Source organism: Tursiops truncatus, chromosome 11, assembly GCF_011762595.2.
Source record: "Tursiops truncatus isolate mTurTru1 chromosome 11, mTurTru1.mat.Y, whole genome shotgun sequence".
NCBI lineage: Eukaryota > Metazoa > Chordata > Mammalia > Artiodactyla > Delphinidae > Tursiops > Tursiops truncatus.
In genome coordinates, this window is record NC_047044.1 from 100,671,500 (window position 1) to 100,684,603 (window position 13,104).

General features: G+C 62.5%; 1 protein-coding gene across 1 annotated transcript in view; it reads right to left on the bottom strand.

Annotated features, from left to right (window-relative positions):
- Nucleotides 1-1,565: 1,565 nt before the first annotated feature.
- CACNA2D4 (calcium voltage-gated channel auxiliary subunit alpha2delta 4) overlaps nt 1,566-13,104 on the bottom strand; it is an 80,004-nt gene continuing 68,465 nt past the window's right edge. The window contains exons 27-38 of the mRNA XM_033867328.2: nt 10,922-10,983; nt 10,517-10,561; nt 10,264-10,326; nt 6,781-6,851; nt 6,298-6,373; nt 5,828-5,880; nt 5,506-5,561; nt 5,157-5,177; nt 4,200-4,317; nt 2,860-2,972; nt 2,472-2,554; nt 1,566-1,775 (exon numbers count right to left, since the gene is read on the bottom strand). Of these exons, the coding sequence (XP_033723219.1) occupies nt 1,671-1,775; nt 2,472-2,554; nt 2,860-2,972; nt 4,200-4,317; nt 5,157-5,177; nt 5,506-5,561; nt 5,828-5,880; nt 6,298-6,373; nt 6,781-6,851; nt 10,264-10,326; nt 10,517-10,561; nt 10,922-10,983 (866 nt within the window). The 3' untranslated portion in view covers nt 1,566-1,670. The remainder of the gene's footprint in view (nt 1,776-2,471; nt 2,555-2,859; nt 2,973-4,199; nt 4,318-5,156; nt 5,178-5,505; nt 5,562-5,827; nt 5,881-6,297; nt 6,374-6,780; nt 6,852-10,263; nt 10,327-10,516; nt 10,562-10,921; nt 10,984-13,104) is intronic.

Below are 13,104 nucleotides of genomic sequence, written 5' to 3' on the forward strand. Positions count from 1 at the left end.
CCCACGGCAGAGGGTGGTTGTACGGGTTGGATGAGTTGGTGCCTGTTACTTCCACGGTGCGTTCAGCTCTCCAAGCACTGTTCTGCCTCGCAAACTGGCTGCTGAGCGAGCCGGCCTTGGCCCTCACCTTCTCTGAGGCTCCAGTTCAGCTGTCACTGGGCCACTGGTGCCCACCTCACAGGTAGATACGGGGAACGTGACAGCAGTGAGAGTAACGTGTCCTCACGTGGAAGGCGCTTCACGAACGTCATCGTGTGTTTGAAGGAGTTGGCGAGGCTGTTTGCTGGTGGGAAGCTTGCACGTGCGAGTGGGGGGGGCTGGGAGGGGGTCCCCAGAGGCCCAGCGCACATGGTCCTTGCTCGTCATGGGGCTGGCTGGACCTCCTCCTGGGAGGCCGGTTAAACTCAGAGATCGGAGGCCACCCTAGAGTTTCTGCACTGTTCCGCCTTTAGTGTTGCTCCCACAGTGGGGACTGTGGTCCCTGGGGAGCCGGCTCTATGGGGGAGGAAGCCCCGGCACCGAGACCCTGAGGGAGGGGTACCCAGATGTGTCTCCCTTCCCACTGGAGTCCGCTTTGCAAATTGCAGTGTTCCCCAAAGTTCCAACCCCAGGGACAGGTACCCAGATGTGTCTCCCTTCCCACTGGAGTCCGCTTTGCAAATGGCAGTGTTCCCCAAAGTTCCAACCCCAGGGACACAGTCAGGTAGTCTCTCTTGTAGATCAGTGGCCAGAAAAAGGCCAGCCTGGGACCTGGACCTCCTGGGGGCCTGGCGCTCTCAGGAGCCCCCTGACCACGCCACCGTGAAGACCCCTCTTTTTCCTGGGACCCCTCGGCTTGGGTGCAGCTGTCCCTGCCACCTCCCCTGACTTCGCATCCTCTTCCGAGGCAGCAGCTGTATAGCTTATCCTACTGGCTTTTTCTTAGAAGGATGTGAACACTAGGGCTTTGGAAAGATGTTTTTAATAGCAACAGTTTGTGGACATCATGCGTGGCCATGTTCATGTAAAGGACCCTGCCTTTTCTCTGTCTCTCTCTGTGTCCTGTCTCTCTGTCTCTCTCTCACGCACACGCACACGCACATACACACGCACGCACGCGCGCGCGCGCACACACACACACACACACACGCAGTTTTTGAGCTGCATCTGGGAGGCTGAGCTGGTCCCCCATCAGGCATCTCACCCTAGGGCAGATGTGTTTCCCGTGGGGCCCGTTCCTGCCCTCCTCCCCTTTCTGCTGTTGGCCTCATTCCTCTCCTCTTTCTCAGTACGTTTAAGTCCTTGGATTCTACTGAAGACCAACCAGATTCATTAGGAAGAGCTGCCCCTTTCTTTGGCTGGGTCTGGACTTCTGGGGAATAGACGGAACAAAACTCTTTTGTCTTGGTCCAAATTGAGTTCGCGCTGGACTCCAAAGAGAAGGTAGGAGGGCAGGGAGGCTGCCCATTGAGACGCGGGGTGGACGGTACCAGGCACCCGGAAGATCTCTGGGAGTGATTTCTGGTTCCGTCCAGCAATCTCGGGGGCAGGGGACCATCAGCCCAAGACTGGATGAGCATGGACCTGGGTGAGAACCTAAGTGTAGAGCGCTGGACCCCACTTCAGCTGCTGACTCTTTACAATGTCTCTGGAAGGGTCACCTTGTCAAAACCGGCCGGCCGGAGCAGGTGTCACCGCAGCAGCTGGGGCAGCAGTACCCAGGCACCCAGAGGCAGCAGGAACAGGGGGAGTGAGGCTGAGGTGTCCGAGGTGCCGCCACAGTCCTGGGCATTCTCCTGTGAACCCAGAGCATTCACGATGGGGTGACCGCCCCAGGCAGAGGTGGCCGGGGGTCTGGAGAGGGATCGCTGGGGCCAACTAATAGGGGCCAAGGGGCTGGGGAGAGAGGGAAGTTCCAGCAGGCGGAGGGAATACTGCCCCCTTTCTTAGACCCCTGCCTTCTAGGGGAGGGCAGAGGCTGCTCACTCAGCCCCAGAGCTGGACTCGAGCCTTCTCGCTGGCCCCAGCCTTGGAGGGGCTGTGGGCTCATCCTCTTAGAAGGGCTTCAGAGAAGCCCTGGACTCTGGGAGCACCTTGGGTGTGGAGGCAGCCATGTCCAGCAGGGACGGCCCCATGTACAAGGAGCCCAGCTACGTGGTGGGTGCACAGGGCCCGTCACCAGCGGTATTACGTGCCTAACCGTTTCCTCCTACTTGCTTGGACCACGTGGAGCTGAGTGCAGTGAGGGCCGTACGGAGAGGCTGTGTTATGACGCACTGAGGGCCCCGACCCTGGGAGGTGCGGCTCTCCTTGTAAAACACCCCGGGTCCCTCCCGCTGACTTAGTATCAGAATGACACGGGGCCCAGCGTGAATGCACACGTGTGGGTGCCCTCACAGCTGCATCCACGTGTCCAGACGCGCTCACATCTGAAGGGCACAAGCTCAGGGCTGAGGGTTTGGGGGTGGAGCCCCCCCCCCCCCCGCCCCTACCTCTGGATGGAAGGCGTGGCAGGCATCCGGTCGCCGGCGGAGCTTCCGGGAGCGCATCTTGTCACACTTGACCGTGGCGTTATGTGCAGAACTCCCTGTTAAGGTGAACACACCTGCCGACGGAGCTGGTACCGGAGACTCTGGGGGCCGAGCTCTGGAAGAACTGACCTCTGGTGGGACCAGCTGCCTTGGAAGTGGCTTCCGGGGTCAGAAGCAGCACCGGGGCCCCGGGGAGGGGGGAGGACAGGTAGCGATGCTCTTGGGGGAGGGGTGGTGTTGGTGGCAAAAGGGAGGCTGGCCTCTGCCTCTCAAAATCTGAGCCCCTCAGTGTCATGTCCTACCCGCCACCCCTCCCTCGCCCGTACATGCTGGAGGGTCGGGAGGATATATTTGACCTCCGTAGGCTCCTGCAGGACTGGCGGGAAGACGCTGCAGTCACAGGCGGGGTCCGTCACCAGGAGGAGAAGGTTGCTGGAGGGAATCTGTTGCATCACGAACGTCCTGCGGCAGAGAGGTGGCTTGTGGAGGTTCCTGCGGCAGCTGGGCCCTGGGCTTGTAGGGGAGGCTCTTTTGGAGGCGGGTGTGAGGAGGGGCCGGGTCAGCCCGGGGGGGCGGGGGGCAGCCCGGGAACCGTCCCAGCAACCGATGGGCTGCATGGCTTATTTTCCCCACGAGCCTTTGCAGCTGCTCTGCTCCTTTCCTAGCAGATTGGAAGTGAGGAAGCCCAAACATCTGCGGGGGAGGGGACAGGAGCTGCTGTTGACACACATGGGGACAGCAAGTCAGGACTGTCCCAAGCAAACAGGGCTGCGCGGCCGCCCCTGCTCCGGGCGGGGATGCAGTGCTCGCGCCGGGCCGTGAGGTGGTCCCACAGTCCCACACGCCGCCTGGAGGGCAGGGAGCGCAGGTGCAAGCCAGTCGTGGTCCCTCGCTCGGCCAGTGCGTTGGCGACAGCCACCGCTCGGCCTCTGCTATGGGGTGGAGGACTTCCTACATGCACGTGCACACACACGTGGACACGCACATGCATACATACACATGTGCACACAGGCACACGTATATATTTAACCTTCACTGCGCCGTATGAGGTTGGTATTATCCGTGTTTTGCAGGTGGGAAAACTGAAGCCAGAAGCGGGTTGAGTAACGCGCCCGAGGCCACACAGCCCCTCTTAAATCAAGGTCGTCTGCTCTGAGGACTTGGCTTTACCCACACTGCTCGTGTGTCCGCACTGCCAGCCTCTGAGATAAGTGTACAAATAACAATATTCCCGAGAAACTGGCTGCGGTGATGGTAGAATCCCTCCCTCCAGCACAGCCTAGGGGAGACCATAGCCTCGGGGTCAGGACAGAACCTCCTGGGCGGGGGGCGGCCCGGGGTCCAGGTGAGAGTCAGCGGGCCAGCACTTTCAGCCAGGCCTCCCTTCCTCCCTGGGTCAGGGCCTGGCGGAGCTGGGGGACCAGCGACCTCCCCTCGGGAGTGGGACCCAGGGATGGAAGTGCCAGGTGCCCCAGCCACTCCCAGGAGCATCCCGGGGCCTCTCAGTCCTCTGTGTGGACGGACGTCTAAGGGAGAGCTGGCGCCCCTTCCTCGAGCCTGCCCTGGCCTCGGGCCGCCTCTCCGTCCCCGGCCAGCCCCGCACTTGGTGCCCTGGGCGCGCGGCCTGTGGTCTCTGCTCTGAGCCTCGCCCGCGGGTATCCCTCCCCCGTCCCGCTCAGCCCCTCTCACTTCTGGCAGCCCCCGCACTCCACGATGCCGTTGGCCCCCCGGATGGCCGTCTCGTGCACGAACACGGGGTAGGTGGTGTCGCAGGGCTGCAGCACGTCCTGCTTCTTGTGCTTGTGGGCTGTGGGGACACGGAGAGGGCGTGGATTCAGGGGCGCCTCGGCCACAGCTGCGGGGATGGGCTTTGACGCCCCGGGCAGTGCGGTCACCGCGCCAGGAGTGAGACACCCGTCCACTGGCAGGTGGCTCCCGGCCAGGACTTGGGGCCGGGGAGGGGAGTGGCTGCGTGTGGGTGACGCGCCTGGGGACCCTTGGGGATACCCGTCTCTCTCCTCACCATCAGCAGTGACGTCCAGGGGCTGAGAGGAGGGCAGGGGCTGGGGGGGGGCCTGGGAGACGGCAGCCCTTCGTCCTCTCCCCCCTCCCTCCGTGCAGGGGGGAAGCTCCTGGACAAGCCCTGGGTCTGCCCCCGCCCCCTGCCCCCGTGGCTACTTGGAGAGCCAGGCGGGGGCCCTGCGCCCAGCTTCCTGGGCTCCTCAGTGGGGCCTGTGTGGTCCCTCGAGTCGGCCCAGAAAGGACTCAGCTAACCCAGGGCAAAGGCCTGGCAGCCGCCCCGGACGGCCCACGCCCACCCCTGGGGGAGCCCACGTCCACCCCTGGGGGAGCCCACGTCCACCCCTGGGGGAGCAGACCCCGCTCGCCCGCGAGGGGCCACGGCCTTGGGACCACGCAGATTTCCTCCTGGCGCTGTAAGCGCTCTCAGACCAGGAGAGGGCTGGGGTGCTGCATTTCCCTGGGGCAGGGCTGCGCTTGCGTGGGATGAGCTCTGGGCTACACCCACACCCCGAAGGAGCAGGGCTGTAAGTTGGGAGGGGCCTTTGGAGTCAGGGGGTCCAGATGGAGGGAGCTTCCCGGGACAGCGCCCAGCCCAGCACCCAGCTCCTTGGCCGCCCTACTTACAGTGATGGAAGACGGCCTTGGCTGCCCAGGACCCGTGCACGGCGTGGGGTGGTGATGATATCAAACAGGTGGTGATGTCACATGTGGGCGTGATGTCACACGGGATGAATGACATCACATGGGATGGATGATGTCACACGAGGTGGATGATGTTACACGGGGTGAATGACGTCACGTGGGATGGATGATGTCACGTGGATTGGTGGTACCCGGGATGGTGTGACGTCACACAGGGGTGAGGGAAGGTGATGAGAGAAGCCGACAGGACAGATGTGAGCGGTGGACTCCGGAGCCCCCGCCCCTCCCCCTGAGGTGACGGTTACCAGGTGGAGGCTGGAACAACACTCACCCTCGGCCCCGCTGTCCCCACGCCAGGAGCCCCAGGCGCTCCACTCCAGCAGGAGCCTGTCAGGCACAAGTGAATCTTGGAGACCTGCTTGCCCTCTCCAGTGGGGCCCCAAGCTGTCTGCCTCTCGCCCCCAGGACACCCTTGTCCCTGCTGAGGGCTCCTGGTGGCAGCGGCATGTAGGAGGGGCGTCCCATACAGGCCTGGCCGGTTCCACCTGGGGACCTCACCCTCCTCCTTTGGGGTCGTGGGGACCTCGGCAGCTCCCCTCAATGGGCTCCCTCATAAACCACCCCTGCACAAAGCCCCCCCGCCCCTCACTCACAGCAAGAGCTCGTTCACCAGCCACCTGGTAGCAGTCAGGAGGGCAGCGATGGGCTGGGAGGAGAGGGAACACACCGTGAGCCCCAGGGCCCCCTCGCTCTGCACCATCAGAGACCACACCCCGGGGTCTCCCCCGCCCCTTCCTGGCAGCGGGAGCAGCGGGAAGCTGCGGTTTCTGGGGAATTCCTACTGTAGGGCGGACGATGCCTGTCATCACACTGGGTGGCATCTCTGGGGTCCCTGATGATGTGTGGACGGCACTGGGGGTGAAGGTGGGGAACCAGTCAAGAAAGGGGCTGCAGCCTGTTCCTCTGCCAGAGCAATTGCCCTGAGGCCGCCCAGATAAGACCCTGGTGCGGGGGAGCGGGCTGCATGCGGGGAGCGCTGGGAGAGGACTGAGTGGCCCTGGGGCCCTGGAGAGAAAGGGACAGGCTGGCGTCCGGCAGGGGCGGGGTCTGGGGTGGCACTCACGCTGACCAGGGGCTGGGAGGCGCTGTGGTGGTGGGTCTGAGGTTTGCACATGGCCTGGTAGTCGTACATGGTCACTCTGAAACCAGAAGCAGGGCATGGCAGTCCGGACCCCATCCCCCGCCCCGCCCCCGCCCTGGGGGAGTTTGCAGCCAGGTTTTTGGACACCTGGATCCAGGAGGGTGCGTGATCAGCAGGTCAGAAAACGACATTTCTGTTCTTGTCTTTGTGCTTCAAAGACAACGAACGGCAAATCTGGTTTTCCTGCTAAGGGTCACATGACCTCAGCCCCTCTCCCCCCTCCCCGTCCTCCCCCCTCCCCTGCCCCCATCAAGTTCCAGGCTTCAGAAAGGCTGCTTCTGGAGCCCTGTGGGGCTCACTGTGGGTTCTGAGGTCGGGCTCTGAAGTCTGTCTGGTCCATTTAGCATCCGACCCCCCCTCCTCAGTGTGTATTCCGGGGGGGTGTGTGACGCCTGCCCTACTTACCGGCTGAACACCCCCATGCTGAGCAGCTGGGTCATGAGGGCGCCGTCCACCTCCCCCAGGAATCGTCCCATCTGTGAGGGCGAGGAGGGGGGAAAGCAGGATGAGGACATTGCTCTGAGTGCCAGACTTCACCTGTGTTTGGGTTTCCTCTCCAGACGCCCTTGAATCGTGGCCCATCTGACTCCACTCCACCCGCCCTCTCCTGGGACAGCTCCAGCCACGCCTCTCAGTGCTTTTAAATTCTAAGTTGGTGTGAAATCAATCTAGGCGTTGCAATCAGATTTGTTTTTAAAAGGTGCAGAATTCTTTGAACACTTCTGGGTGAATCGCGTGCAGGAAGGTGAAACTTGATTTGTCGTGTGTGTTTTATGCACGTGCATGTGTGTGTGTCTGTGCTACCAGACAGCGAGATCCTGGCGGGCGGATCCCCAGAGGCCATGGTGATTGTTTGCGCATTTGCTGAAGGGCAGAGTGAGGGAAGCGACCAGGGCGAGGCTGAGTGATCTGAGCCTCCTGATCGGGGTGGAACCGAGGCTCCTGGGGAGGCTGGCTCCCTCCCCACGAGCCTGTCCCCCGAGTCTGTCCTGACTCCAGGCTTATTCACCGATATCCCCGCTGTCCAGACCCCTGATTCTGGAAGGGGAGTTTCCTGAGAGTAAGACAAGCTCCTGGACAGTGGAGAAAGGTGCCCCCCGTTCAACGTGACCTCCAGGACAGGCTGCCCTGGCAGAGAGCACCCGCCTCTTCTCCGGGAGGGCAGCCCCCACTGGCACCATGGAAGCAACAGGCCTCCCTCCCTGGGCCCTGGGACGGACCTGGCAGAACAGGGAGTGTCACCTGGGCCTTCCGGCACGTGAGCCCAGGTGGCAAGGTGCGTCCAGACCACCGGCAGAGGCCCGGGCAGTGGTCCTTGGACCTCATTACATTCGGGGGGGTGGGGGGAGCTTGCAGTGCAGGTGGTCGCCCACTCCCAGTTTCTGGTTCACTCGGTCTGGGGCGGGGCCTGAGAACTTGCATTTCTATCAATTCCCCAGAGGCTACTGGTCCCCCTACCGCACTCTGAGGCCCAGGGAGGAAAGGGGGAGGGGCAAACGAAGGGGGAGGGGCCAGGTCACGGGCCCTTGAGGCTCTTGGGTGTGTCTGGGGAGGGGGTAGGGGTCTGTGGTGGGAGAGCCTGGACGGGTCACAGTCGCCCAGCCTCCTGGGCCTCAGGGCTCTGTACCCTTCCCCTGCGTGTAGGCTGGACCCAGCGACCTGCTTCTAGTGAACAGAACACGGTCCAAGTGGCGCTGTCCCTTCTGAGAGCCGGTCCCAGGGCACCGCGGCCTCATGCCGCTGACATTCACTGGCTCTCCGCAGCCCAGGAGGCCCCCGGGGCAGCGGGATCTGGCCCTTCGCAGGTCAGGCCCCGCTGATGCCTCATGGAGACCCCGAGCCTGGCCCGCCCGCCGAGCACACCGGCTCCTCACCACAGAGGCTGGGAGATCGTGGGTCTTGGGGTGTAAGCCCTCCAGCTGGGGGTGACTTGTTACAGAGCAACAGGTAAGTGCGGCAGGGCTGTGGAGTGAAGGAGTTTAAAAAAAGCAGAAATGGCTGGATGGCTGGACAGTCAGCGCCCGGCTTCCAGCTCCGTGCTCCGCGGACCTTCAGGCCAGGCCTCACTCTAGTCTCCAGTGTCCACCGAGCACAGGCGTCGTGACTCCTGACACAGGGCTGCCCGCACACGCCGTTACCCCCTCCAGCCGTCTCAGAGCCTCACAGCCCAGTCTGGGGTCAGAGCCGTCCAGGGGGAGGAGACCGCCACCCGCAGAGCCCCCAGAGCCCCGGCACCAGCCCCGGAGACTGACGCAGGCCAGGCCTTCTGGGTCCTAATGACCTGGGGCAGGGGCTCGGCGGGAGGATGACCCCTGGCAGACCGGATGCCACACCCGCCAGCCCAGCGAGGACGCCAGCCCCGCCCAACAAATTCTCGGTCCCATCAAAGCCACTGCTCCCGCAGCCTGCTCCCCCTCCCGGGAGGGCTCTTCTAGAACCTCCCCCCCCCCGTTGCGGCTCTACGTGTATCTCTAGGTTCAAAGTTGGCCTCTTCTGCAGCCCTGAGCCTTTGGGTTAATAACCTGAACTGGCAGAGCCTCAGTTTGTCCCTCGGGTATAAAATGAGCCTAATAATGTCACCAGAGATGATGGAGGGACGTCCCACCCCTGATGGGGCCTGGTTGGGGGGGAGGGGGCTGTGTGGAAGCCCCTGGAAGGTCCCAACCCTGTGACGAAAATTAGATTTCACTGACGTCCTCTGTTTTACAAAGGATGTGAGGTGCCTTTTGAAACTACACACGGGGTGATAAGATAACGTAATGGCTGAGGACATAAGGGTAAATACTTAGAGAAATATAAGTCTGAGTGACTTTGCTGTCATAGATCGGCTCGCTCCCCACGGCTCTGCGGCACCCGGGCACCCAGACCTGAGAAATCACGCAGCCCCGCCCTTATTCCAAGAGGGGGAGATGGGCCCAGGCCACCCAACCACACGTCTGATTAGTGGCAAAGCTCCCGCTGGACCACACCCCGTGTCCCTTAGGCTGGAGGCCCCTTGATGCTCCCGGCTCATTTCAAGGCATCGCTTTAGGTGAATGTGTTCAGCATTGGTTCAGGTGTAATTTCTGGCTAAATAAATAACTTGGGGCTCAGCAAATACAAGGTTGTGGCTGTACCTTCTCCTCGGCCGGTCTGGGCACGTGGGGTTCCTGGGTGCGCAGCCGTGCCGTGTGATGGGGAGTGCCACCGTTCACTCCCTTCGCAGCAAAGCCAGGTTGGAGGGTTAGGACAGAATTTCCCACAAGGGAGGTCCAGACGGGAAGCGGGAAGGCCTGGACCCGGCCCCAAGGAGATAGAAGGGTGGGCGCTGTGGCCTGTGTGTCCCCCAGATTCACATGCTGAAACGCCCCCCAGGGCAGAGCCCTCACAGTGGGGTTGGTGCCCTTAGAAAAGAGACCCCAGAGGCCTCCCTGTCCCTCGCGCCAGGAGGGGGCACAGTGAGAGCCCTGCAACCTGGACGGGGCCTACCCCGGCCCCTGGCACCCTGGTCTCGCATCTCCCGCCCCCAGAACTGTGGTTTGTAAGCTGCCCAGTCTGTGGGTTTTGTTACAGCCGCCTGAACGGACTGATGGGAGAGGGGAGAGGCGGAGGGGGTAGGGGGTGGGCAGTAGGAGCGGGTGTAGGACTCTGGGGGAGGCCCCCAGGGCAAGGCTGCAGACAGAAAAGCTGGGGCCTCATCATGTGGACAGCTCCCTGCCAGCAATCGTGGGAGAAGACCCGAGACGTAAGGTTTCCTCTGGGCGTGTGAGTTGAGAAGTCTGGATCTGGGGGTCTTGCGGTGCTGGCTGTGGTTCTAGGAAGAGACTCCGTTTTCATCAGACCTTTTCCTCTAGTTGGCCCTGGGCTTTCTCTGACCATCGAGGCCGCTGGGCCTCCCGAGTGCCTTACCTCCTGGGGCCTCTCCGAGATCAGGATGAATCCGTTGTTGTCTATGACGAAGCAGTCCAGGCCCTGGGAGGAGACCCAGAAGGAGGTCAAGGCCAGGCCCTGCCACTGAGCCCCGGCCCCTGCCTGCCCGACCGTGTAGGGAGGCCCTCTGTGTGGAGCCCGGGCTGCAGGGAAGGAGGGGCTGGCCCATCGGGAGGACGCGGGCTGGGGGCTGCTTCCCTCTCCCACCGTATTCCCCCCGTGGGGAGCTCACACTGTCCTGGCAGCTCTCCGGGCACGGACCCTCCGCAGCGCCGCACTGGAGGGAAGAGGGGAACCATGAGCTGTGCACCTGTGTGTGTGGTGTGTGCGTGTGTGTGATGCATCTGTGTGGGGATGGAGTCCACGGCACACCTGTGATGTGTGTGCAGGGGTGTGCCCCATACCCGTTTGGTGAATGCGGTGTGTACTCAAGGGGTGTGTGCACGGTGTGACGTGTGTGTGTGCTTGTGCGGTGCGCCCGTGGCGCGTGCCTTGCGTGTACGCGCGGGGAGTGTGTGCAGGGGGTCCGGGCGCTGAGATGCAGGCAGGGCCTTGCTCGTGGCAGCAGCCAGGTGCACAGGTCGGGAGTCCTCACCCTGAGCGTCCAGCCCCCCCCCCCCCGACCCCTGGCACCCACCTGCCGGGTGGCCGCCCAGAACGTACGCCGCAGGAACTCCATCCTCATCTGCACGCCCACGGCTGCCAGGAGCGGGCCAGGCCAGGCCATGGGGGTGTTTGGGGACGGGGTGGGGGGGTGGAGAGAGAAGACGTCAGATCTGAGTCAGAGGGAGAAGGCCCATGAGCGGGGGAGGGGGGCCACTAGCAGCCTGCAGACTAGCTTCCTGGTGGGGGCAGCGGCGGCTCCGGACCTGCATCCCTGGAGCTCGAGGCAGGCGCCCTGGGAAGGCCGCTCTCCCCTTTCCCACAGAGAGCGAGGCTGGATTTCAGGGCCTCCGTGGGTAGTTACAGCCCCTCCCCCCCGCTCCGCTCCGGCCCCCCAGCCCCATCTGTAAGAGGGCTCCTTCCTCGCAAGTTGGGCCCGTGTCGCCCAGGCCTGCAGGAGGCTCCCAGCCCCAGAAAACCAGGCTTTGATGCCGCCGCTCACAAGGGCCGCCACGCCGCTCTGGTCCCCAAACGCTTGGAGAACGCAAGCCAGTGCCCAGATGCCAAGAGGAATCTGGGGCCAGAGAATAGAAAGAAAGGCGGGTTATAGTGAAAGGAAAAGAATAAAGAAATGAGGCCGGCCTCCTACCGTCAGAGACAAGAATATAGAAAGTGTGCTGAGTGCCAGGCCCGCTGTGTCCTGAGGTCGTGTCCACACAGCAGGCCGGCTCTGCTATCGCTGGGGCTTCACGGCCGGGGAAGCCTCGCCCAAGCCGCCTGCCCTGAACACAGGAGCAGGACCCACGCACCGCTGTCTGTCAGGCACCTCGCCTCTCCTCTGGCCTGACTTGAGCCGCCATCAGGAGGGGGCTGACAGGCCTGGGCAAGCTCCCCGCTCAGGGCCCGTGATGCGGGGATGGGTCGGGGTTCCAGCCACGAGGCCGCGTTCCCGAGACGTTCTGCAGTCACCCCAGTGACGGCTCATTGGCGAGACTTTGCATCGTATTCGGGGGCTTCTTTGTTGCTGCAAGGTCCGGGGGGCCGGAAGGGGACTGGTAGGCCCACATCTCGGTTCACGACAAAGAGGACAGACCCAGGTGCAGCACCTGAGCGGCAGGTGAGGCGTGCTCCCCTCCCCCCATTTCTCTCTAAGGCTTGGGGAGGCCCCTCGGCCCCTCCCCTCATTCTTCCTGTTAGGACCACCCTTGATGTTCACTTTAGACAGATTTCTCTCACCTGTGGAAAAAGGCTGCATGAAAGAGAGGAACCTCCTAACAGTTGTCAGAGGGGAGTCACACGAAAGCTTAGGATGTTCCAACCTTTGGGATTTAGGGACGCTTATTTACCGTGACCTTGGCCTCTGGGTCAAAGCTCTCAGACTCTCTCGAGCGAGACTCAGCCTCTCGATGTCTCGCCGCCAAGTCTCCCGGAGTCCCGGCATCTCTGAGCTGGGAGAAATTCTGTGATTCCTCCACAGGGAGTCTTGAGAGAGCGGGGTCGGTGCCCGTCTAATGAAGCAGTATTTTGAGGCTTGTGGGTAGAGATGGGAGGAGTGAGACCTCAAGCCTGTTCTCCGGAGCCAGGCTCCGTCTCAGTGGAACCACGGGCTCCTCCAAGGCAAGCCGCGCTCCTAGGATTTAGGACTTGCAACTGCCTGCTGCCGGCCCCCTTGGGTCACCAGTAGGCACCTCAAACTTCACAACTTCAAAACCTAACTGGCTTTTCCTCCCCAAACCTCCCCACGTGGGGACACACCTTCTACCGAATTGTTACCATTTTCCCGTGTCCCACCCAAGTGCTGCCGCCCTTGTCCAGAACCTCAAGCATCTGCCCACTCTCTCCACCCCTACTGCTACCCCCAGAGCCACTTGGATTAACGCCACAGAGCCCTGAGCGGGTCGCTCCCCACAGAACCGGGAGAGGGACCTTCCTGAAGATCAAATCACGTCTCTCTCTTGCTAAAAACCTTCCAAGGCCTTCCCGCTGCCCTTAGAACAAAGGTGAAATTCCTTTGTAATTTGGTGTCCAAGGCCCCACCGCCGACCTCTGACTTCAGCCCAAATCCTTCTCCCTCAAACAGGCCAAGCCTCTTCCCACCCCGGGGCATTTGCACCAGCTGCTTTCTCCCTCTGGGAATGCTCTTCCCTAGAACTTCAGGACGAGGCTCCTTCTCACGGTCGGATCTCAGCCCAAACAGCGTCTCCTGGGGCGGCGTCC